The 26116-nt window shown below is 36.5% G+C and overlaps 2 protein-coding genes across 4 annotated transcripts in view; both read left to right on the top strand.

Annotated features, from left to right (window-relative positions):
* The window catches only part of LOC113225391 (G-protein-signaling modulator 2), a 45135-nt gene extending 44361 nt beyond the window's left edge, over nucleotides 1-774 (top strand). Inside the window, exons 8-9 of the mRNA XM_026457694.1 lie at nucleotides 353-362; nucleotides 568-774. Of these exons, the coding sequence (XP_026313479.1) occupies nucleotides 353-362; nucleotides 568-774 (217 nt within the window). The remainder of the gene's footprint in view (nucleotides 1-352; nucleotides 363-567) is intronic.
* The window catches only part of LOC113228134 (protein cycle), a 96393-nt gene that overhangs the window by 14011 nt on the left and 56266 nt on the right, over nucleotides 1-26116 (top strand). Inside the window, exon 2 of one of the 3 annotated variants that reach the window (XM_026461337.1) lies at nucleotides 8295-8357. In XM_026461337.1, the coding sequence (XP_026317122.1) occupies nucleotides 8335-8357 (23 nt within the window). In that variant the 5' untranslated portion in view covers nucleotides 8295-8334. Of the gene's footprint in view, nucleotides 1-8294; nucleotides 8358-24407; nucleotides 24589-26116 lie in introns of those variants that run through there. The other 2 variants (XM_026461320.1, XM_026461329.1) reach the window with 2 other exon arrangements.

Raw genomic sequence — 26116 nt, forward strand, 5'->3', positions numbered from 1 at the left:
TACGCTAACTACTATTAATTTCGAAATGTTAGCAATGTAGAATTAATAATGATGCTCGTATTTCAGCCAATGTGGATGCGGTCGGACGGCGAGCGACCACTGTAAGCCAGCTCCATCTTTGCTGGAGTTCGAATCGCACAGAGATTTGGCTTGAGAATGACTTCGTTCGGCGTAGTTCGCGCGTGTTATCAGCACGCCTTTGGTGCGAGTGTGTGGCTATTTTGTGGCCCCGCAATAGATCCCGAAAGGTGAGCTATAATGAGAGGTAATAGGATACATTGAGTGGATCACTCACCGTTATTGTACCAGAACTCATATCACCATAATATGCAATGTTATTATTGTTATTCAGGTATGGAATGGTATGTAAAGCAGGGTGAGAATCTACACCACATCGACGGCGGCAACGACTGCGGCAGAGGCCCTTCCAACCTTCCTAAAGGACACCAACTCTAGCGCAAAGTAACTAAATAACTTCAAACATACAATTCAATAACAAAGTAACTTTCAATTCGAGCAAATTCTTTCCCACTCTTTATTACATCACATCTATTATTTCGTTGACAGCGAGCTGATAAAGCGTTGGAGCAGAGCCGGGTAGAATTCTTATGCATTGAGGAGCTGCGAGCATGCGAAGCATTCTTGCAGGATGTGAATGCTGGCAGGGTGCAGGCTGAGGCAGCTATTATTTCTGCCAAAGCAGATGATCTGCATGCTCAATCCATAGCTGCCATTTGCAAAGCAATTACCGAGTTGGTTGTGGCCCACAGTTAACTTTTTTGATAAAATATTTAACAAGAATGACAGGTTTGTTTTCAACATGTTTTCTTAATTCCTGCTGATGATATGTTCAATTAGGTTAGGTTTAATCTGTAGACTTTTGTCCCCTTTATATTTCCACAGTTATATAAACGTTTTTTATAATCTATTTTGAAAAGACCCCTAAACATTCTGGCGTTTATGTTGGCTTCATACTGTATGTATATAACTACCCATCCTGCTTTATCTGTCACTACTCTCATGAGAGGTATTGCTCTTTATCAGAAAGCAAGACCCCACATAGGAGTATAGAGCTTCACCACCCTTCATCATTGGGTGGCTCAGTCTTAAATTTAGGTCTCCAATCTTACTATATACATATTTTTGTTTCAGACTTCTTTGAAGAATAAAAAGCAAGATCGCTCTGGATTTGAAGGATGATTTGAGGTAGATTGAGGCAATAAATAAACGAAAAATACACTCTTTTTTAATTTCAACCTCTTAAAAGTATACATCAATTTAGATATTAAGGTAATAAACAATTGCAATAGGTATACATCGTCATCTTAGAATGAATACCTCATATGGGATTTCTATGTAATTTTTCAGGATGAAGATAAAAATATGGTGTAAAGTATAGTAAATGCAATAACGTGCGTAGTTAGCATTTTAATTACTTAAATTATACCTCTTTTAGATACTATATTATTACATTATTAATTTTTATTCAACAAAAATCAGTAAAAACAAACTGAAAATGAATATCTGAGACTGCACTGTAAGGGGACGATATGTTGTATAAAGTCAACTGTTAAAAGAGATAAATTGTAACCTTTTAATATCTTTTTATACAAGTATACATATTTTACCTATATCTGTCATTTTTATTTGATAATAATAACAGAAAATAAGACATGAACTAACAAAGGTGATGTACATTGTAAAGCTTATTTTCTCACCACCTTTTAATACCATCCCTTTTAGGAAAGCTGCATATTTATTCATAATAACTGGTTTATTTTAAGCAGCTACCGCTTGTGCCTTACTGACACTGGCTTGGGAAAGGGTGATAGGCACTGTTGTCAATGGGGGTCTGGTACGCCCCAGTAGTTAAAAACAATACGAGCTATTAAAATCTGTAACAAAATAATTAAAATTTTAAATTTAATTAAAACGTTAAAATATTTAGCGCGATACCAATTGGCAACGTTTTAGGTTTTGGTTTTACTTTTGACAATTAACGCGATTGGCTCCCAGGCTTCTGCGGAAAATTTAGAAGGAGAAGAAGGAATTATAACAGATCGTCCAGGCAGCTACGAGAGTCTGTAAAAATTACAGATTTGTCTAATTTGTGGGATTCAACATATGAAACTGCCTCAAAAACAGCAATCACCTCACCCGAATATACGGACGCTTTAGAGGGAGATTTAAAAGTTAAGGAGATGTTAAATGTAGGGATCAAGACGGCAGAGCCAACAAAATCGTCTGTGGTGGATTTGGAAGCATCTGTAAAGATATTGAGCCAACCGTTCCAATTCTCATTAACGATTTTATTAAAAAGTATTCCAGAGTTAGGGTCATCTTTGACAATTCCTAAATTGGTAACAATGTTGGGTTTAAAAATTAGTGCATCAAAATCAATTAAAAAGAATGGATTAGCAGAGTATTGATTGATAGGGTTGAGATATTTGTTAAAGCTTTTTAAAAGGCATGGAGGGCTCTTATGTTCCCAGTATTTAGAAGTTGTAACAAGGTTCGCTAGTTGAGTCAAGGGGGCAAGTAAGGGGTGAGCAGAATTTTGTAAGATTTTGAAAAAGAAACGGTCGCATAAGTATTGACGACGGAAACATAACGGAGGATCTAAGCTCTCAACCTGCATGGCATTGATTGGAGATGATTTCATCGCTCCTAATATAACACGAAGACATCTAGCCTGTATATTATCCCAATAGTTAACAGCGGATTTGTTACAAGGTTCTAATAAAAATGAAGCGTAATCAAAATGACTCCTTATTACAGCATTGTACATCAATTTTTGGGTATAAGGGTGGGCTCCCCACCATACTCCACACAGAGCTCTAATAATATTTATACCCTTTTCACATTTATTTTTAATATAATTTAGGTGAGGTATTCCAGTCATATGGGAATCAAAAAAGAAGCCTAGAAACTTAACCTTGTCGTGCACAGGGATCAGTTCATCATTTAGGAAAATTTGTATATGTGGGACACGTCTTTTTCTTGTGAATACTACTATTGAGCTTTTACTGGGTGATAGGAGAAGGCAGTGATTAGTGAGCCAATCTTGCAAGTATCTAATGGCAGTATTTAGTTGGATAGTGCATTCATCAAGAGACTCTGAGGAATAATAGAGTGCTAAATCGTCTGCATACTGTAGAATATCACAGAAGCAGTCAACAGATTTATCAAGGTCAGAAGTGTATAGACTATAAAGGATGGGGCTCAAGACAGAACCTTGTGGGAGTCCCTTCCATATCATTCTGGGGGGGAGAAGAGAAACATTGATACGTATTGAGATGGAGCGAGACATTGCATGTTATAAATGATGTTAATCATCCTCACTGGTAGATTCAGCTGATGCATTTTTTGCCTGAGTAGCGGGAGATAAACATTGTCATAAGCGGCTGTCACGTCCAGGAAGACACCAACAAAGTACAATCCTCTGGTGAGTGCGAGTCTGATTTCAGTAGAAAAGGTACTGAGGCTGTCAAGAGTGCCCATACCCTTACGGAATCCGAACTGCGGCCTGGATAGAAGTCCTTTGCTCTCCAATATCCACTCTAATCTATTTTTGATGAGGTGTTCCAATATTTTGCATAATACTGATGACAGCGTAATGGGTCTATATGAAGCAGGATCCCTTGGATCCTTACCTGGTTTAAGAATAGGGATAACAACTTGAAGTTTCCAGAAGTGTGGAATATCACCATTTTCAAAGACTTTATTGATAATATTAAGTAGGACAGTTTTCGAAGAATTTGAGATGTACTTAATAAAAGAGTATGGGATACCATCGATTCCAGGTGTAGAGTCTCTTAGGTGGTTCAAAACTGAAGACAGTTCTACGGAGGAAAATGGTTGATCCATTCTATCATTAGAGTTGGAGGAAAAGGAGGGAGGGAAACAGTCCATAGATGGGACCGAAGGAGGAGCCAATCTATTAATAGAGTCATCGATCCAAGTTGATGGCTCATTACAGGAAAAAGTATTGGATACACGAGAGCCTGAAAACTTTTTAAAATATTTCCAAACTAGAGAAAATTTTACACGAGGAGCGAGATTCTCGCAAAACTGAGACCAGCCAAGGCGCTTTTTTTTGAGAACAGCTTTTTGGATTTAGCTTTGAGCTTCTGGAAGGACAAAAAGTTTTCAATAGTAGGATTATCCAAAAAAAGTTCTTCAGCTCCATTGCGTTCTAGAATGGTTTCTGTACAGTCGGAGTCCCACCATGGGGGGGAGGGGATGGTGCCTTTCTTAGATTTTTTAAGAGGGATAGAGAGATCAGCAGCAGAAAGCAGAATGTTAATGAAATCCTCATAGATTGCAAGGAAATTCTCATTTGTAATTAGTGGAAGTAACCTAGTTTTAACTTCCACTAATGAAGAGAATTCATCCCATTTAGCCTTATTCAGTTTAAATTTAAGGAGGGGGGCACTCAAAGCTTTAAATCGCGAAGATCTGAGGTCACCTTGAGACATAAGTTGACAAGTCCAATGTGTCAGTAATTTCACTAGAACCGTTACCCTTCAAAACCGGAACACAGTAATGCTGACATATATATATATATATATATATAGTACATAGTTAAAACTAACAAATAGTGACTTAATGTGTAACTAATACCGTTAACCACAGATTACTTAAACAATTTTCCGATTTTAGCAAATACTACTGCGCTCCTAATTCAGTGGTGTCACCAACCACGAATAATGCCGGCACTAAATCAGGACCACATAATAGTAGTGTAATTATAGAAGTATGTATATACAGGTACCCCTCCATATAATAGACACATAGATCGGAGAGAGCATTTACAACAATTTATATTACATACTTTTTTGTAATTGATAGATCGGTAGGTACCAAAGTACTTTAATTTTTCGGTATTTCGCTTGGGTGACTATTGCAATATATTAGATTGAACTGGTTACCTAGTATTTTTACGTTAACGAATCGTGTCAGTATTAGCACAGTGTCCAAACTATTAGGTATTTGCAGTTTTGAAACTTACCGTGTAGTTGAAAGTTTGAATAGAAAATTATTTAATCTGTAAATAATTTACGAAGGATTTATCGAGTTCTTAGGTTTTCGCGATTGTTACACATAGGAATGAAACTATTTTTCCGGATTTAAATCGCGTATATTTGTTTTTTCAAACAAACCGACGTTTCGGGCCCTTTACAGGTCCCATGGTCACGGTTGACTGAGGTGGTACAGTCTTCAACCAGTTATGTCTAATATTAATGCAAACCACCCTATTTTTTCACTATAGTTACAATAGTTATTAATTAAATACCTTATTTTTAATTTTACAAAGAAAACATTCCAATTTACGCTACATTAAGTTTTACAAATTATTTTATTGAATGAATTAAAGTATGTTTGAAAAAACAAATATACGCGATTTAAATCCGGAAAAATAGTTTCATTCTTACGAAGGATTACTAATACCTTAATTTATATTTTTTATAAGTTATTAATTAATGCTTTTAGAGAAGCGTGATACACCATTAGAACAACATGGTAATCAAATATACCTAATTTTATATATGACTGATTTTACAAATCGATATTCTGATTTAGTTTCGTACATCATAGGATTTGTGCGATTTTTATCACATAAAATTTATTTACATATTTACTACATAGGACCTAAGAAAAGAAAAAGAAACTGCGTTTGTGTATTTACACACATAGATTAATTATGTACCTGAGGTGGCAATGCAACGTTGGTCCCTTTAATTAGGATGCTGTACGGCAATAATTTGACTTGAATATGCGAAATACAGCTCGATTCTGGGAGCGCACTTTTCCCCTGTAATACGTCACTTCACGCGCCGAGTTCGGCCTGTGTAGAGGTTTTTCATATTAATGGGGGAGTAAATGTTATAATAGAAATCTCAGCCGTCTCTAATAAGAAGTGCGTATGATGCCACAAACAAATACACAATACATAACATGAACCGACGACTTTAAACTTTTTGCGTCGGGGATTACAAACGACTTTGGATCTGACTATAGAACTTATTTTTTAGAATTGTTTTTCTATTTACTAGGTCCTCCTTACATTGTAGCGCTTGCTAATAGACATTTAGGCCAATAGTTTACTATTTCGCAGTTAACGGTAAAGGATGCTTATTATAGATTAAAATTTATTTTAATTATTACACGAGCGACTGGACAGACCCACATTACTTAAATATTTTATGAGCTTGATTATATTTTATAATTTTTGTGATACAATTTAGGATGACTTTACAACTGCAAAAAGTGGCAGCGCCAACTAAATTTACTGACTGGCGGAATGACGAACGCTCGGCGTTGCTCAGCAACATGAAGCAATTAACGTATGAAGAAAGTATAGGTAACTAGTCTAGACTGTAGAACCAAAGCCAGCCTTTGAGGCACCGCTATGGTTAGTGAGTCTACCAATATCATGTGAATACCGTAGCTCAACCAAAGCCTCTCTACGACTATCATATTAAATGCATGAACGTTTAAAGTTTCAGAACTTTCTAGTTTTATTTAAAAAAAATTTAAGCATTAACCAACGTACTTTCGATATCAATTTAAAGGTTTTGATATTTTTTATATTTACGAAATAATTGCCTGTGCTCACTTAATAATTACACCCTGTATATGTATTTATTATGTAGAGTATTTATAAAAGATATTCTTATAATAAAATATTTATTCTTTGTTTCATTGTAAGATATACCTGAGCAAAATTAAAATTTCCCTTTTATGATTTCGTAATATTTCGACGCAGGTAATACAGGAGAGGCAAATTCCATAGTCTAACTAACTGCGCTGGAGAGAGAAACGGTTCCGTAGGTAAACTAGCAACCGATAAGTACATCTGTTTATCTGACTATAGATCACATCTATTTTCATCGCTTTTTAACCGACTTCAAAAAAGGAGGAGGTTCTCAATTCGACTGTTTTTTTTTGTATGTATGTTACGTGATAACTCCGGTATTTGTAAACCGATTTTCATGATTATTTTTTTGTTAGAAAGAGGTTTCTCCATAGTGGTCCCATTTAATTTTGAAGAAAATCATCCACATCTAAGAGTGGTTTTTCACGCATGAAGATTCATTTTTGTAAATAGCGCCAAATTTTATTATAAGGAGCATTGACTTACAAATAAATGGACGACGGGTCTAATACAAAAACCACGAAAAAAATGTCCCAAGTCAACCTATTTAAACGTAGTGACATGTAAAGGAATATGAAAAAGCTAAAACGTTGAATTTAAATTGTAATGTCATCGCAGTACTGTCTAATTTTCCTTTCTTCGCTGTCAGTCGAACAAACGAAGACTAAAGCGTGAATGACGCTCTGTATACGATTTTAACGCCCTATAAGTTCGGACACTTTTTAGCGCGGACCCGACTTCCATATAATTGTAAGTCAATGATAAGGAGCAATTATTTTAATGGTTGATTTTGCTATTCTCCAATTCAAGACGTTTTTCTCTCTTAATATACTTTGAGTAGTGAGAACCGATTTTTATTATCTCCTGTGTCAAGTCTCGTATAGTGGCGAACTAGGGGATGAACCCGGGATTCCGCACTTTCCGGTAACCGATTTCAATAAAACTTGGTAATTGTATGTACTTCCATGTACTTTTGAGGTCAGTTTTTTTAGTAGGTACTCTGTACTGAGATTATTTATACACCTATTGCTATGAAAAGATAATGTGAAGATAAATTTTGTAATACTAAAAACAAAAACTTAAAAACTAAATTTGTTTTGTAGATGCCCCTCGTCTTTGAATTGTTTTTTTAAAATGTAACAAAAGACGTCATTGTGACACGTGCTCGAGACACTCCAGGCTCGATCGCAATTTAATTATTCTTAACTTTAAAGTACGGTTCAAACAAAAACAAGAAAATCAGCAAAAAGTCACACAAATGAATCGGGCAAAGAGTATAACTAAGCCCAATTATGTTAGCAACGTAAACGGCTACGAAACCCTATCACGGGCATGTCCGACACGTTTAGGTTTTTTACTTTTTTTCTTGATGTCATTTACACACAACTTTTTAGGGGTTGCTTTGTAATATGTACGCGATGTTATTGTTTTACACGATGTTGCACTTTATGAACTGTTGATTGTAAAATTTAATGTAAATATATTGAACAAAGCTTCTATCATGTGTAGCGTTAATGACTTACATGACTCGTTTCGAAAAAGAGTATTTTTTCAAAATGCTGTCTTTGGGTCGTTTATATGTAAACCGTCTTTGCGCGACTCCAAGTATCTGTTTGAGCCTTCACTCTGTTTTCAGGTAAAGAAACTGGCCGCCGACGCCGAAGTTAGCACGAGTCATGACGCGCTTCAGACATATCAGGTACTACTTACCTATACATTAGAATATGTACATAATTATATTAAAGCAGTGATGATGACCTAGAAGAACGCTTGCCCCATAATGTATAAGGAAGGGATCACAGGGCCCTGGGGCGCCTTCTTCCGAGTCAATTTCAAATATTTAGAGTTTAATATTGTTATTATTACTATAACGGTAAAGGGAGATATCGTAATAAAAGCTGCATCTAAATTCCCGGTCCCGTTTAGTGGGTGGCCAACTTCACAGCAGCAATGGCAACTATAGTAATTTTACTTAATCGAGTTTGGCGTAGGTATAAGTTTAGTCGCGTAGAGATGTGTCAATCGATATATTTATTTTGAATTGTGGTTAACTAAATGGTTATAATAATATGTACATTGTTACAATAATAATATATAATTGTATAAGGTGCTAATAAATTAGGCGCGAATAATTTCGAGATACGCTAGTTTGCATCAATAGAATCAATTTAAAATAGAAATCTAAAACTGGGATTTTAAATTTGAAATTCCCATACATGAAAATAAAGTTGTAATTGTTCGTTTCAAGCAGAATCATCACCTGTACTTTTACAATGAAATTAAGTATAACCGTGACCTTGGCATAATTTTTCATTTTAATAGTGAAGTAGCCATTGATAGTTAAAAGGTTTCAAAATAAAACAGTAAGAGGTTATCATCACTAAATATATTGTTACAGGATGTGTTTAGTAATTAGATTGTCTTGTATTTTCCGAAAACCTAAGCTATACTTATTTTTTTTTTATTTTTTTTTTTATTTATTTATTTATTTCAGGCAACTAGGACCCATAGATACATACCTTACAGATTAACATACATATAATATAACAATAATATAATAAAACAATAACAGAAATATTAAATAAATACCTTACGGACTAATCATAAATACAATATAACATGATAATATACATATAACACTATTTATTTACACGTATGTACTTCGACGTGTGACGCAACGTGAGTGTCCGGTAGCCGTCCTCGGAAACGCCGGTATATGACACCCTTCGGCCAAAAGTCTTCTCTCATGAAGGTCGACAGGTGTTGAGTTGGTACTCGCACCACAAATGAATTAAAATTCACGTTGTGGCGCGACTCCAACCGCTCGACCCTCAGGTTTGCATTGGCCTTCACTCGCATGTACTCCACAATATCCGCAGACTTGGTGGAGTAATGAAGACGCGACACGTATAACAACGTCGTCGGTACCGCTGGACGCAATAAATGATTCGGGCCAGTCAGGGCGGTGCCACTAAGGTTTCGGCTGATGTTCTTCTTTTTCTTTTCCACCTTCCGAAAGCCGTCCTCGTCGCACTGATCAACTCGTCTCGGTGGTACTGACGACGCAGCTCCAGATACGAGTTTCTTTTTCAGTTTTCCCTTCATTGGTTGCCTGGGTTGTGGTTGTGGAGTACTGGGTCGGGCAGCGGCAACAGCTGCGTAATCACGTGAAGGGGTCGTCTCCGGCGGGGCGGGGTGCGGGGAAACGCGCGCGGCAACAGCGCCAGAGGTCGGTGACACATGCTTGTCAGCCGACTTAAAACTGCTGAAAGAAGCATTTTGCGCCCCGCGACAAGTGTTCACGTTGCAGGCCTCAGGTGACCTACTTACCGAAGCCGCACTACTAAGTAATGCAACTTGGGCACGCAACTCACTGATGGTGTTGTCTGAGGCCTCCAACTTACACTGAACTTCAGCAAGGCTTGCTTTTAGGGACGTGATGTCCTTCAGCAGCCTGGTGACGTCGACGTGGTCGAACGTGACAGGGGGCAGCTTATGCAGCTCCTTCGCCACGAATGCAGGCACGTCGTCTGGGTCGGTCTCCTTGAACAACGTAATGATGTCCTGGAGACTCTTCACTCCTCCATCTCTCCGACGAGACGGCATCTGCTCGGCTTTGCCAAACGTCCGGAAAAGCAGCGCCTTGCCACTGCAAATCTCTTCTTCTTTGAAATTTGACTTGCAGATCTGCACGATGCTGACTTCGTCCATGGTATCTATGGCGTGTTGTATAAACGCCAACAGTTCGTTGGCTATGAGTTGCTGAGAACCCGTAGTCAATTACGTGCAGCGGCTATTGCCGCGCGGGTCGCGAATTATTATAATTCTTATTGTGTAGTGGAGCACGTCCGAATCCGAGCGTGCACCGCACCATACCACTAATACGACCCGTTTAGCATGTCAATAGCGGTCATTCACCCACTCCTTTTTTATGATACCAACTGACAATGACGGGACGAACAAGGCGTATACCGATGGTAAGCGACACGCCGTCCGGAACAGTTGCAGTTCCACTCAGAGTTTTAAAACACAAAGATCTGAGGGACACTGCCGCTGCGCCCGTCACCTTGAGATATAAGTTGATAAGTCTCATGTGCCTGTAATTTCACCAGCACCCTTATCATTCCAAACCGGAATGCCCATATTACTGTTTGGCGGCAGAAATAGGTAAGGTGACGGTACTTCCTTGGACGAACTCTTTCACAAGGAGCTCTACTGCTACAAAACTTCTGTATTATGTTATTTATGATGAAGATATTCTGTAACGTTCCCAGTAATGCGCGAAAGTGTTATCGTTAGTGTGTCGTGGTAGAAGTCACGCTTGACGCACAGGTGATCTCGGGGGTTGTAAACTTTTAAATAGATTAATAGTAATTTTTAATAGTTTAATAATTCTTTGACGACTGCGGTCGAGTTGCTTACACACCGGTTTTCATGACCACCATCTGTGAGGTCCTGGGTTCGATTCCCGGCCAATGTAGAAAAAACTAACTTTTCTATATTGTCTCGGGTTTGGGCGTTTGTGGTGCCGGAAACAATAATGTTTCCTACTGCCTTAACACAAATGCTTCAGTTATTGACTTTGGGATCAGAGCAACATGTGGTGTTGTCTAATGTTTATATTTAATTAAACATACTGATAAAATATGCCTTTATAAAAAATGCCTGTTATTTTTCAAAGTATATACAAGTATTAAATAATCTCAGTACAGGGTACTTAAAAAACCGACCACGAAAGTTCGTGGATGTAATTACATCTATTTGCCAAGTTTTATTGAAACCGGTTACCGAAAAGTGCGCGAAACGGGATTCATCCTGTAGTTTGCATCCATTAGAGGTGGAATATTTTCTTCAAATTGAAATGGGACCAATACTGAAGTACCGACTTTCCAACAAAAAAGAATCATCAAAATCGGTTCACAATGTCAAAGTTATCACGTAACGTACATAAAAAAGGAATACAGTGGAATTGAGAACCTCCTCCTTTTTTGAAGTCGGTGAAAAACGGAATACTAAGCAGAGCCGGCACTTTCAAAGTCCGATCTGAGTTGCCAAATCTAAAAGTGGTATTATTTCTGGCAATATGTAGCAAAGTAAATTATAAAAACAACAAAACCACAGCAAAATTTAAACGTAAATATATCCGAATCTCGACCGAACGCAAGCATACCGACAAAAAGTATTTAATAGATGTTAAAACAAAAGGGCTCAAAGGTGACGCATTGCTGTCGTGAGTACGTAGCTAAAAAGAAACGGGAATAAGTTGAAATTCGCCTTTTTTAGGGTATCGTACTTTTTTTATGGATGTTAAATGAAAATTGACATGTTTTGTATTTTTAAAATTATAAAGTTATACACTGAGTTTTAATGTAAAGTGTACATTACTGTAACCCAATTCATAATCATAAGTATTGTTTATTTTCATTTAACATGTATATCATTAAAATGAAAATTTGTGTAATGAATTATAATAGTAACAATGTTATATTAATAATATAAGAATCCACACAATGATATGTCTCAATTTCAAATAATGTCATTCACTTTTCTTATGTTCCTCCAGCAATATCAAAATTGCGACAGATTTATTGGGATCGGCGATCGGTCGCTGTCGAATTGTGACTTCGGGATTAAAAGTCGGGGTCAATGCCCGCAACTGACATGCTAATCGGTTCAACCTATAGATTTATAGCACTCATCTCACTTCAAAGTGATTTCTTATTACGTAAGTAATTGGCTCTAAAAGGTATTCGGACTTTATTTATTAGTACGTTGTCTATGTATATGCGATCTTCCATCTGCATCAAGTAGGGCTAGCACGACAGTCTGCGAATAGCGGGAGATACTGGTATTCTTGCATAGCGATCTCGTGCCTTATGTCGCTCTCGCGAATGTCGCGGCTTGCCGTGTTAGCCCTGCAGGTGAGAATGTGGCAGACGTGCGACTATTTTGTAATTAAAACAAAACAAACTGAATGTTCGGCATTTGAATAATTAGGTCGTCAAAGACATGAATAATATCTAAAGAAAAATATTCTAATTATTTTGTGTCTATATTTATTTAATTAGTAATTATTCCATCCAACTTTAGAGAGTCATACAAAATACTATTCGATGCAATGTTCGATCAATATCGGTTTGAATGTGGTTTGAATAAACCGATCGTCACCCGTCACTGGTAGTGTGTTTCTGACTCACTCAACAGGTGCCTGTTCGTGCCGGCCGCCCGTCGTGGCAATCATTTTCGGGTCGCTACACTTCCATAATAATATAGTTTTCCTTTACCTGATATAAAAAGGAAAATTTTGATTTGCATAACAATATAGTTTACTTATAGACTTTTTATATGTTCGACGAGTGATCTATTAAATCTTTTAAGAAAATAAGAGAATAGTCTACTTAGGCCGCGCTACTTTCATTTGTAACTTTTCCCGCGCAATTTTTATATATCGTTGTTACGTTTTTAGATCGCGACTACATGAAATTTCGTTTGATTATAGTGCTCTTTCAACAAAATACAGGTACTGTGCTTCGGTGAAGCTCACTTGTCTTAACTCATCTTTATTGCAACCAAGAAATATTTTTACGAACATTAGTTTTTCTGTGTTCGTTTAAGGTATGGAACTGAATTGAATTGAAGCTTTTGCCCGAAAAAGGATATCCCTAAAAAATTTTTTGTTTTACGATTTCGTCCAAGCTCGGAAACACACACAGAAATGATTAATTTTAATATTTCGTCATTCATTTAATATGTTGCCAAATCTTGCGTTGGCATTTACAATATCTAGACTTTGTATAGAATGTCTAGGAAATGTGTATAATACTTAAAAACATTAACTATTTTGTATATTGCCTAAAGAAGCCCGCTATTGTATATGCAGAATGAGGTATTCGATATAATCACTGAATTATACACATTGCCGTTACCATATACACAAAATGACTATGCGGTGGGATATGTCTGTGGGTGGGTACAACAGCGCGTTTATACTGTTGTTGGGATTGACACGTTGCTGTAGCGCATTCATTAAGCAAGTTTGCGGATGCTCACCAGAATGACTTCCATGCCCATTTCTATTCTCAGAAAAAGTGCTGCCTTAACGCAATGCATATTAATTGCTGTACAAATCATTTTCTTCGCGTTGTGGTTGATTAGGTTGACTACTCGATCATGCTACATTATATCAGACTGCACCCAAGGTTCCTTTACTGTTTCCTTATTTTCATATTTCTATATTCTGACGGAACTCTGCGTGTAACTCTAACTTCTGTACATTATTATCATAGTAGAATAAGAACAAATCCCTACTTACCCTCAACTCCCGCCCTGTTTGGCGCATTAATACCTACACTTCACTGGAAGCATATGGTTGTCACATTACTATTTGAGTTTGTCAAAACCCATAGTATTTAGTGCGTGAGAGTGCCTGCAAGTGCGTGCGTGAACGTGCGAGCACGGGTGTGTGCCTGCAATTACCTGCGTGTGCGTGCGACTGCGTGACAGTGTGTGCTTCCGAGAATGTGCGAGTGCGTGTGAGTGCGTGCTATATGTGCGAAGCTGTTAGTGTAACGAACAGTCAAATTCCGTGTATTTACATAGACGACAACACACCGAGCGCGGCCGCCCGCGCCCGACCCGCACCCGCTCTCTGTGTGTCACGCTTTATTTAGTGCATTCTAAGAGAATGAGAATATACAGTACGGGCAGCTACGTTTTATATGGAATTGCCATACTTGTTTTTATTCTACTATGATATTATGATCTGAGATAAATGGTATGAATTGAAATTGTATTCACTGGCCTACTTTTCCTCCTAAGCACTTTGCATTTATTGACTTCTTTTATCACTTTATTTGTTATTCCCAGGCCTAGTAACTGAATGCTACTAAACTCCGAAATAATATGTAACGTAATAATAATATAATAACTCAGGCCTGCAAAATTATATATAAATACCTATATATATATATATACACATATATATAATTATATGAGGGTAGCACAGCCATACAAAGGGGGAACATTGCCAGCATCTTGGCACCTAGCCGCGGGGACCCAATTATAAATTAATAGTACTTTACCTGTATATTTCAACTTTTTTTCTAATAAAAACTTTAAATTAAACTTAATTTTTAACCGACTTCAAAAAAGGAGGAGGTTCTCAATTCGACTGTATGTTCTTTTTTTATTTTTTATTTTTTTGTATGTATGTTACGCGATAATTCCGGTATTTGTGAACCGATTTTCATGATTCTTTTTTGTCGGAAACTCAGTCCTGTAGTACAAAGGGTAGTAGTTAGTAGAAAGGGTTTCCCACATCGTATAATCGTGTATTTACAGATTTATACCGGGTCGTCTTCGGTTGACTACTTCCCCTTGTCGAAGGCGACGCAGTCGACTCGCCGCCGTTAACACCAAATCCGACTACTTTGCCTTGCCTAATGGCGCATTTACACCAGGTCGACAGGCAACCGTCGCATGCCGAAGGTGGCAAGCTACCCAGTGTGAATAGCGAGTCGGTGAGGCGACCATGTCGCCTATATATCAATTATATTATACCTAGTCGCTTCGGTCGACTTCGGCTGCGAAGTGCGGTCGTCAGACGACTCAGTATTTACAGTGGGTAGCTTGCCTTGCAAACGATTCCAAACTCTATGTAGCGGTATTTAAATTTGAATTTGATATTAATAATCTCAGTAGGTACAGAGTACTAAAAAACCGACCTCAAAAGTACGTGGGTTTTACGTCTATTTTCTAAGTTTTATTGAAATATCCCCTAGTTCGCCACTGTACAGGACTTGATACTGGAGATAATAAAAGTAGGTTCTCACTACGACACTACTCAAAGTATTTCGAGAGAAAAACGCCTTGAATTGGAGAAATAGCAAAGTCAACTAAATAATTGCTAAAAGTAATTGCTCCTAAATTGAAGTTAGGCGCTATTTATTAATATGAATCTTCATGCGTGAACAGCCACCCTTTGAGGTGGATGATTTTCTTCAAAATGAAATGGGACCACTATGGAAATACCCCCTTTCCAACAAAAAAAAGAATCATGAAAATCGGTACACAAATACCGGAGTTATCGCGTAACATACATACAAAAAAAAGAAAAAAGAACATACAGTCGAATTGAGAACCTCCTCCTTTTTTGAAGTCGGTTAATAAATTATTGATGCCCATTGAACTACCAACAGTGACCAGTTTTCATCATCATGTACAACTTCCAATTATGGAAAAAAAATTGTCATGTACCCTTTTCTAGTTTAAAGAAATGTTGATAATATTTGTATACTAATTCGAAAATTTTAAAGAAATCGGAATCATGAAATGAATTATACAATTAAGTGTTCGCTTTGACGTGGAAGAAGCGATATTGCTCCTATTTAAACACGCCACTTTAGGTTAGGGTGTACCATAATGTACACATACATATATTGTTATGTTATAACGGATGTTTTCGCAGACAAAATTTAACGGTTGATGTTGTATTTTACTTGGCTGTTTGGTAGTTTCATTGTCTGTGTGTGTTAACATGTGTGGGCTTAAACTTTGTAATCGATAACTATGTTAAATGTTTAATACGAGTAAGTGAACAGACACATGATAATGTTATAGTACTGTGGTTTATTGTTCGTTCTATTTTAGATGCAGCAGTCGTTAACTATTTGTGCCTTTGTTTTTAATGAAGTGCTAGTCAATAGTATTTATTGTTCGAAAAACCATTTGTATTACTTTACTTTCAATACTCTTTAGTAGTAATCTAGGCAGTGAATTGAAATTATCTTTGTACGTCTCTTTGCATATACTGGGTGCAATGGAAATTCATGGAAAATTACTATCAAGTACTAAGGAAAATAAATTTAATTAAAATTAACTTTTTCAAAAATATGCTTACCGGCTTGTTTCGATTTTCATACGATCCTCTCATCAGATTCTGAATTCTTGGTGATAATGGGACTGTTACATACTCCTTTGTACATTTTATATTTTCTGTTGTCATGGTGACGGTGATTTGTTGATTATATGTATTGTGTCAAGTGAAAAGTTGACTTTTATTTGCGGAAAATAATTAGTAATTTGTGATAGCCGAAATGAACCCAGAACAGTATCAGGGACCACCTCGAGAATATACCCTTTCAAACAAAAGAAGAATTTTCAAAATCGGTGCACAGTTGATGGAGAAATTGATAAATACGCGGCCAAGCCTATAGAATTTGAGGTTTTCCTTCGATTTTCATGGGATTGATTCATCAGATTCTGACTTGGTGACAATGGGACCACCTTGAAAGTGCACCCTTTCGAACAAAAAAGAATTTTCATAATCGGTCCACAATTGACGGAGATATCTGAAAACATTCCTACAGCCGAACGTATAACTTCCTCCATTTTTTGAAGTCTGTTAAAATATTAGCAGTGAAAATCGAAATGACATAAACGCTTTGCTTAAAGTTACTCGATAATGGTTCAAAAATTGTATGTTCGAAAAAAGCGAAATCGCAACAAAAGCCGTTATTCAAACTGATTCAATCAATAAAGTCGAATAATTTAAACTATGGTCGGATTAAAGACCTGCGGACTACTATAACATTTCTAAAACGATCTTATTACAATGTAGACCATTATTCATATTCGTACCATGACAAACCAATCTACTGAACCATGTATCATTGTCAAATTGATGGGAAAAAACTAATGATTTCCCAAGATTGTCTATTCCTTGTTAAAATAGGAAAGAAATAACACTACATTTTTTTTTTTTTTTTTTTTATGTTAAATAGTAGGCAAACGAGCAGACAAGCCACTTGATGGGAGGTGGTCATTGTCGCCCATGGACACGAGCAATACCAGAGGCATCACCCATGCGTTGCCGACTCCGGAGAACCTTGTTTACACGTCTTTTGAAGAACTCCATGTTATAGCGCAAGGGGAACACTTCAGGAGGAAGGCCATTCCACATCTTACTGGTTCGGGGAAAGAACGAACGAGATGCTCGAGTGGTCGTGACGTGCCAAGCATCGAGGAAGTGGGGATGGAGTCTTCTCCTTCGGCGGGTCGTGCAGTGGTAAAAGAGTGACGGAGGCACCAACTCAAAGAGTTCGTCTGAGCACTCCCCGTTATACAGACGGTAGAACACACATAGAGAGCCAACATCTCTCCGCAAACTAAGGGGCTCTAAACCGTCTGTAAGTATAGGGTCGTCGACAATTCGAACAGCCCGACGTTGGATGGAGTCAAGTGGATCAAGCTGATACTTGGGTGCTCCAGCCCAGAGGTGCGAGCAGTATTCCATATGGGGCCGAACCTGAGCTTTGTATAGCAAAAGCCGGTGCCCCGATGTGAAACACCGCTTCGCTCTGTTGAGCACACCAATCTTTTTAGAAGCCATTTTGGCTTTATTCTCCAAATGACCCCGAAACTGGACTTCGTTCGAGATGTCGACGCCAAGGATGCCTATACTATTAGAGGTGACGAGGGGAGTGCCTTGGAACTTAGGCGCTATAACAAATGGAGTTTTCTTAGCGGAGAACGCGCAAACTTGTGTCTTTGTGGGGTTAAAGCGGACAAGATTTTGTCGGCCCCATACGGAGACTTGCTCCAGTGAGGTCTCGATTTCAGACACAAGTTGTGCTCTTCCTTCTACCACTTCCTGTTGGGTCATATTTGCACGGCCAGTATAAAAGGTATCACCAGTACTGTCATCCGCATAGCAATGAATGTTACTTGTCAGTAACATATCATTGATATGCAGGATAAACAGGGTTGGCGATAGCACTGACCCCTGGGGAACGCCAGCGTTGATGAGCATGGAGTCCGAGCAGAAACCGTCTAACGCAACTTTAATGCTCCGCTCGATCAAAAAACTGGCGATCCAGGTGCAAAGACCATCTGGGAGCCCGTAGGATGGTAACTTCGATAGAAGAGCCTTGAACTACATGAACGGTATAATGCTTTTTTTATGTTTAATTAAATGGATTGAAATATCCTTTCTAAACATAATATTGTGACAACGGCGTTTCCAGATCAGCTTACATAAACAAATCAAAATGTGTGGAATTTAATTGTAGCGTAAATAAAATAATAATTAGTCAAATGGAAATATCGAAACAAAATCGTTCCTGCTACGTTTTATGGTCCATGCTGTTCGTTTCCGATGTTGAAAATTTGTTTGGATCCAGACTGTGTTTTACAGTGATTCTGTGAAATCAGATATTTGTTATCGATTGTTTGTTCCATAAAGTGCTCTACAATATTTATGATATGTGCTAAATAGTAGAAGTGTTATAAGTAAATAAATAACATAAAATGAGCTGTATAATATCTGAAATGCGATTAAATTAAGTCGATATTAGGATATCGATAAAACATCATACTACTTATATCGAAATTTAAAAGCTCCACACACTGCAAACTCAGGTTTGATATTTTGTATATAGAATCTCTGTTAGATACTTATTTCATTCCTAAATTTTTACTACACCTTTCCGTTACACCCTGTATATGTTTCTCTATGGTATAAATAAATAGACATTGTAATCTACTACTACAGCTATAGTCGGGCTCGTGGTTTCAAATGCCACTATCGAGTTGTCGTTCGTCGAGATTAACCACACCGAGATGAGGTGTCGGATGCCTCCTATTACATCGGGACAATTACTTGAAGCCGGCAATTTTTTTCTGTTTTCCCGTCTCTAATATCCCAATAAAATTGATTTTAGAAAGCATCACGTTTTTCTTTTCATGATTTTTTTATGAAATTAAGTCAATTTGGGTAGGTAAATACAAGACATTTTTTCGTAAACGATTACGGTAACAACCATTACGGATCCGGAACCATTAGGAATCACATAAATACCGTTACATACACCCCGCTACGCGCGACCTCACACGGCAATGTTTCGCTTTTAAGCGAATTTAAATTTTTTTTTTTTAATATGAATTGCAAGAACATTATTGTATTGTATATACCCAATGTAATTCAAAACATCATATATGAGTGTTTTCATTAAAAAAATGCCTAATGTGACGTTGCATATTACTGTGTAGGTACTGCATCAATATTAGACATAACAAGAAAAAAAGACGTAAGTCAATGACTTTACCATCTGAGTTAGCCGTGATAATGAGACCTGTAAAGGACCCGAAACGTCGGTTTGCTTGAAAAAAACAAATATGCGCTATTTATTATTTATATTATAATATTATTTATATTCGGAAAAAAATAGCCTAATTTCCACATATTATTTAACGAAAGAACTCTAAAGAACTTTAAAGAAAGTTACAATTATGGAAATTATGTCCATAATTGTAACACAACTACATCTATCGATTTAATATTTTACAATAGATTTCCTAATAATTATTAATATACGAGTAGTCCTGGTTGTTAACTTAGGAACAAAGTTTTTCAGCATTGACGCTACAAGCCTCTACCTTATTCGCTAGTCATTTATTTGAATGAATGAATGAATTTTTTAACTACCTCTGTGGCGGAACATTTACCACGCTGGACGAGGTCTTGGGTAGGATTCCCGGACCGGAAGAAATATTTGTAGTTCGTTTTTTATTGATTCTTAAGTCTAATCCGCCAAAATGCTAAGCTAAGGGTTGGAATATGTTAATGGAATGACCAGTTGTGACCCCGGTGTATGCATGTAGTACATTTTTTTAATTAAGCCCGTAATTCAATCTCGTTCCCAGGGGTCTTTGGGATTAAGTGGCTAAAGCTTCCCCGAAATCAGCGAGGTGAAAATAGTCACAATGTGTAGAAATAAAATAAAAAAAATAGGGAAAACGCTTAACTTAAAATCATCTCATTTACTAGGCTACGGACTTGCCATAAGCTTTCAAAGTTAAATATGACGCCTTGATCGGTCAATGGAACACGGTTAAAAGCGTATATATAAATATATCTATGGTTAAAACCATGAGGTTGCTTTTGGAGTATAAGAAACTCTTAACTTTGCATGTTTCGAAAAATCTTATTGCGCCATGCGAAATCCTACTATAATTGACTATGAAATATACCAGAACTTTTCTTGGTACTCGAATAAACTTTAATTCAATTAGTTCATAACTCGTTAGCACTGTTTTATGTAATAACTATGTGCCTCTTTATGGGTACAGAATAATTTTATTAATTAAGTAGGTAAGTATCAGTGACAGTCTAGTCGGGAGAGAATTACGTTCTATAAAGTAGTTCCGGAGTCTGTTTTGAGCACAATATAACGTGTAAGTAAGTATAAGTTTGTTAAAATACAGCGAAGACAAATGAAGTTCCCAATTCGCATCGGCTCCGGTTGGTGAACTGCGGCCCAAATCAGCAGAGAAGAGACAGCCAATTAATACCCATGATTAGGTATCTTAACATGCATGAATGAAATCGCAATGCTAAAAACACTGAGACAATTTCGTCACGCGATCAATTTTATTGCTTTATAACATACTTCTAATGTGCACTTCGCTTCGTCCGTTGCATAATATTACGCTATGTTTACTAGCCTCGGCACGTGTAAGCTATATGCTGCACAATAAGTGTATACACTTATTAGACTTCCGATGTTACATCTACATTTCCGTGTTAGTTTGAAAGATTTAAAAGTGCGCCTTTGCCAAGCGACGTTGAATCACTGATGCAATGGAAATATCCACGGAATGTTGACGTTGCAATGCGTTCTGGTGGAGGGCAGGTTCACGGGCATGGCGACGTAATCGCGATGCACTTTTAGCTGTGCTCATGATTGCGGTCTTGAGTGCTACATAATTCTTACTAGGAAGTGCATCTATACGGCGCAAACGAAACAAAAATGTGCAATTTTGGACGGAATTTACGCATCATTCGATTTTATTGCTTATCGCAGGCATTGCAGTGAACATTGTTGCATTTAAAAGAGTGATTTTTTTTGTTTGTCGTTATTGTCTTGATGTAATGCTATATTTTTTTGATTTACTGCCATTTATTCATATCACGCATGTATTCCGTCGAGGTTCTATTAGTATCCTTCTATGTGGTGTCGGTCTTTTATTGGCTAGTTGTGCTAATTTTATTGCGTTTAATTAAAATTTGTGTTCAAATATTCATGTATGTATTAGTTATTACGTATTATACGTTCTTTTTAGCGAGCCGAAGGAAGGATTGTTGAATTCTATATTTTCTCAGAGCACCTATTCATAAAAAACGCTTTTATTGGCGGCTTTTATTGTAAGTGAATATTTCAAATATAAGTACCTACCTAATATTGGCAAGGATGAGAATGCACTCGATCAACTATAAAAGAAGCCATCTAGAGTCTTTACATCAATCATAATATTTATTTTCATACATATAATTCTAAACAGTATTTGATATTTAGGGTTATGTCTAGAATTAATAGAAACCCAAAACTAACTTAGTAAAATAAACCATTTTTTACTCATTTAGATTTACTTTTTTATATTCAACGTAAGACAGACTAAATAAATGTGACTGTTGAAAGTTTAAATTTAAATGTAGAATTGATTTAGGTATTATTTATATTGACTGTGATAAATTACACGACCAAATAAAACGACGTCTATAGTTTCTCATTGAAATGCTTTGTTTCCGAAATGACTTGTATGCTCAGAAAATTTAGCTTGATTAGGATGACAGTTTGACAAAATGAAGAGTGATTAAACACGGCGAATTTTAGCTACACTTGCGATTTATAGGCGATTGCATCGATGTAAACGCGGGACTGTATAATTACAAACGCGCGATTACATCGATTTAAACGCGTAACTGCATCGATACAGTCGCTTATCTTGAATAATTACTTACGAAAAATCTGTATAGTAATCTGTAAAAAAATTTGAAAGTGTTATTAACAAATACATCAAATAAATAAATTTGTTAATTAATTTGAAACGTGGATCGCGTTTGCATCGCGTTTGTATCGTGTTTGCATCGCGTTTGTAGTGCTGCTAAAAGTCGCCGTATGTAATCGCTCTTACGACGTAATTTTTTTCTAAATTTATTTATTTTTTCCAACACGACTAAAAAATAAAATATTTTACATATTCACGTTACCACTGACTAATATGCTATCATTTAAATCCACAAATTATTGACAAATAACTTTTCGAGTTAATAAGATAATTTTCTAAATGTTTATTTTCATAACTTCACGAAATGAAGTTTCGTCTGACGGTAAAACGTTTGTATTTCTTTCATTTCAGTCGAGAAATAATTTACAGGTATTTTCAAAATGCTATTTCAATGATTTTGACTTTTTGTAAATTACTCGTGTTGTTTTGAGCTACGGTGTATTGTTTTTTGTTAAATTATGTACTTTTGGTCAACTTGTATCCAATGTGTTCTAATATACTAATAATATTTAGGTATGCTCGGTTACGTTTTACGGAAATAAAATTAAAAATTTACAATTTGTGGTGTCACTCCTTTTCGACGTCATTCGTGGTGTGGACCATGTTAATGAATTATTTAGTTTATTTCAGTTATTACTGTGATATGATAATACTAATTATAATGTATGACTTCATTCAATCGAGCTAAATTTTACGGAGTATAGTTGGATTACTTCCAAAGGTATCCATTGTTTGTTTCTCCATAAACCGTACAAAAGAGGTGTTCCATCTTATAATAGTTTTACATAATTTACTTTCGTGTTACATTAAAAAAAACCGCATCTTTAAAGGGTATAACAAAATGAAACTTACTAGTCATTATAATATATAAATATATATAATTAACTAAAACGAACTATAACTAACTATCGGTTCCCCTTAAAAAAATCCTCGATTGATTGATTACAACGCCTTTATTTATCAAGTTATTTGTTATCATAAGTACCTACTCTCACCAGTAGCAATGTTACGATCTTTTTTGTTATATCCTATATATTCGATCGAGATTTACAAAAGCAGCGATAAAGGCCATTTGGAACATTCACTTATATATTAATATTATATTATTAATAAATCATTTTGACTTCCAAATAATTATACCATATTTTTTTATTTCAATAATTTCACTATTGTAATAGTGCCATGTTGGCAACTGACCTTTATTATACATTTTCACATTTCCAATTTCTTAATTTTTTTATATTCGTTGTTTTTAGTGTTTTGTGCGTTTTGTTACGTGTTTGGCGAATTTATATAATTTTCTTAGAGATCCCTCTGCCGCTGCCTATTCCCTGTTCCGCTGCTGTCGTTTTTATTGATCCTTATACTGTTTCTGCCACACAAGTACAATTTTGTTAAGATACAACTTTTACCACCGCGAATAGCAGTCCTTATGATTATTTTGTACAACTGTTCCTATAAAACATTTTTTACCAATTTTTTAATTTTTGGCCAACTTTTTCCTAATTTCATTTACACTAAAAAAGACGAATATCTTTTCTAGTAATAAACATTTTTTATATAAATTTTGTGAATGATAACTAGTATATCTATATTTTTAATACCCTTGAGCAAATAAATACCTGCACGTTGACGCGAGTTGAAAAACTTTGCAAACCTTTTTTACGTAAAAAGTATTGGCATATTTCTACAGAAGTTTCGGGTACAAAAGGGGTAGCCGGTAAATTGATGTCAAGTGTACTCGATAGTGTAATAAGCGAACTTAGTGGCGACCTATGTCGAGTTTCAATGTAAGAAAAGTCATCCTTCTAACGCTAGCAGTAGTGGATGGTGGGATTTTCTCGTGGGAAGAAAAGTGGAAACGAGGAGCAAGTGTAACTCCCTAAAGCATCGAGAGAGGGTTGTCGGAGTGCCGGCTCGGCAGTCGGGTAGCGACGTCGTACAGAGTGGTCGCGTGCGTTCGGCGCGTCTCTCGGCATGGCCCGAGAGTATACACGAGTGCATGACTTCACCTACCTGCAGTTGCACGATTTGCAGCCTCCCAATGCGCCGCTCTACCACCATCACCAGTATGACTTGCCTCAGTGAGTACCTTGCCTCACTTTATCGATTTAACCAAACACATAACTTTTGTTTTGCAATTTGCGAATTAGGTTTATTGGCGCTTTTATTGTTTAATTATATTATTGTATTAAATTAGTCATGTGATTTTTACAATGATTTTATTGCGATATTATTTATCTACAACTTTTTATGAATTCAATGCAAATTGAATTCTAAATTAAAATAAATATTACAACACAATATCTGCCATCATTTTTCATTCAAATTGGCTTACGTAACTTTATTTGCAATGTATGAAAAAGTGTTGAAACAGCATTTACTTAGTTACCAGGTTTTTAAACATTAATTCATAACACTGATTGTACAGTGCACAATATTTACTTATCCTTAGCGATCAAATGACCAGGTGTTGTACTTAATTATTTAACATTTCTTTACTCGACGATGTACACGGTTTAGCTAACTCGGAAATTCATCAAAAGACGCACTTGCTACAAAAGTAATTGTTGACCGCAGGTTGGTCGTTGCATTTGATACAAATGATAGATTTTATCATTTTTTGTCGGTCATAATTACAACATTTTCTCAATACGTGTTTCAATACAACATTTAGTAACGCACACACACTCACACTCAACATAGCCCCGCACTAGGGAAACCCTGTGTCGCGGGTGCCATGGACACACATATAGACAACCACAAATTACACCCAAACTCACGAGAGAAATAGTTATAGGCCATACAAATATTTCTCCCAGCCCGGGAATCGAACCTGGGACCTCTGCGTGGCAGTCCGGCACGGTAACCGTTCGGCCACAGAGGCAGTTGTCCAGTAACTTGCCTTTTTGAATTTATGATCACTATCATGCTAATTTTCAAAGAAAAATCTCAATAATTTCGAACCTTGGTTCAAATACTTACCGGGCTTTTTCTTTTTGATCGGTCGTAACAAGTGGGAAACATCGTAGTTTTCATTATAGTTGGAACTTAAATAAATACGACCGGATGTTTTATATTTGTTACGGCGAGCCTTAGAAATCTGTGTCTAAGCATTGTGTTAGGTGTTAATTACGTGTTTTCATATCTTTATTTTGATTAACGATACTGTTTAGTTTGCTTAATGAGAGATTATTATTCTTATTTGTTGCACCGGTCGCGTCACTGACTGGCTTAAACCATATTTTTTATAATGATGAAAGATAGAGTAGATCTAAAATGCTAATTTATCTATAATTCGCACCCTTTGTGGAAGAATGGCATAAGTGAAGTTACGACAAAAATGTTTATTGCTCCATTGGATACAGAAAAATATAACCCACCACCTCTCCAATTCTTGTAACTCTATTGACTAATATTGTCGATGCATATGCCATTTTTACATGAGGGGTGCGAATTAATTGTAAAATTTTTATTTCCCCTTTTGATTGGCGATTGTGATGTGAATAGTCTACGTTTCTTACCAACTTATGACCTAACATGCACTGCCTTTAGGAAATATAGCGCGATAGGTTACTTCGGTGTTTTTGGTTCAAAATACACCATATATAC

This window comes from Hyposmocoma kahamanoa, unplaced genomic scaffold, assembly GCF_003589595.1.
Source record: "Hyposmocoma kahamanoa isolate Upper Pololo Valley unplaced genomic scaffold, ASM358959v1 100021, whole genome shotgun sequence".
Lineage (NCBI taxonomy): Eukaryota > Metazoa > Arthropoda > Insecta > Lepidoptera > Cosmopterigidae > Hyposmocoma > Hyposmocoma kahamanoa.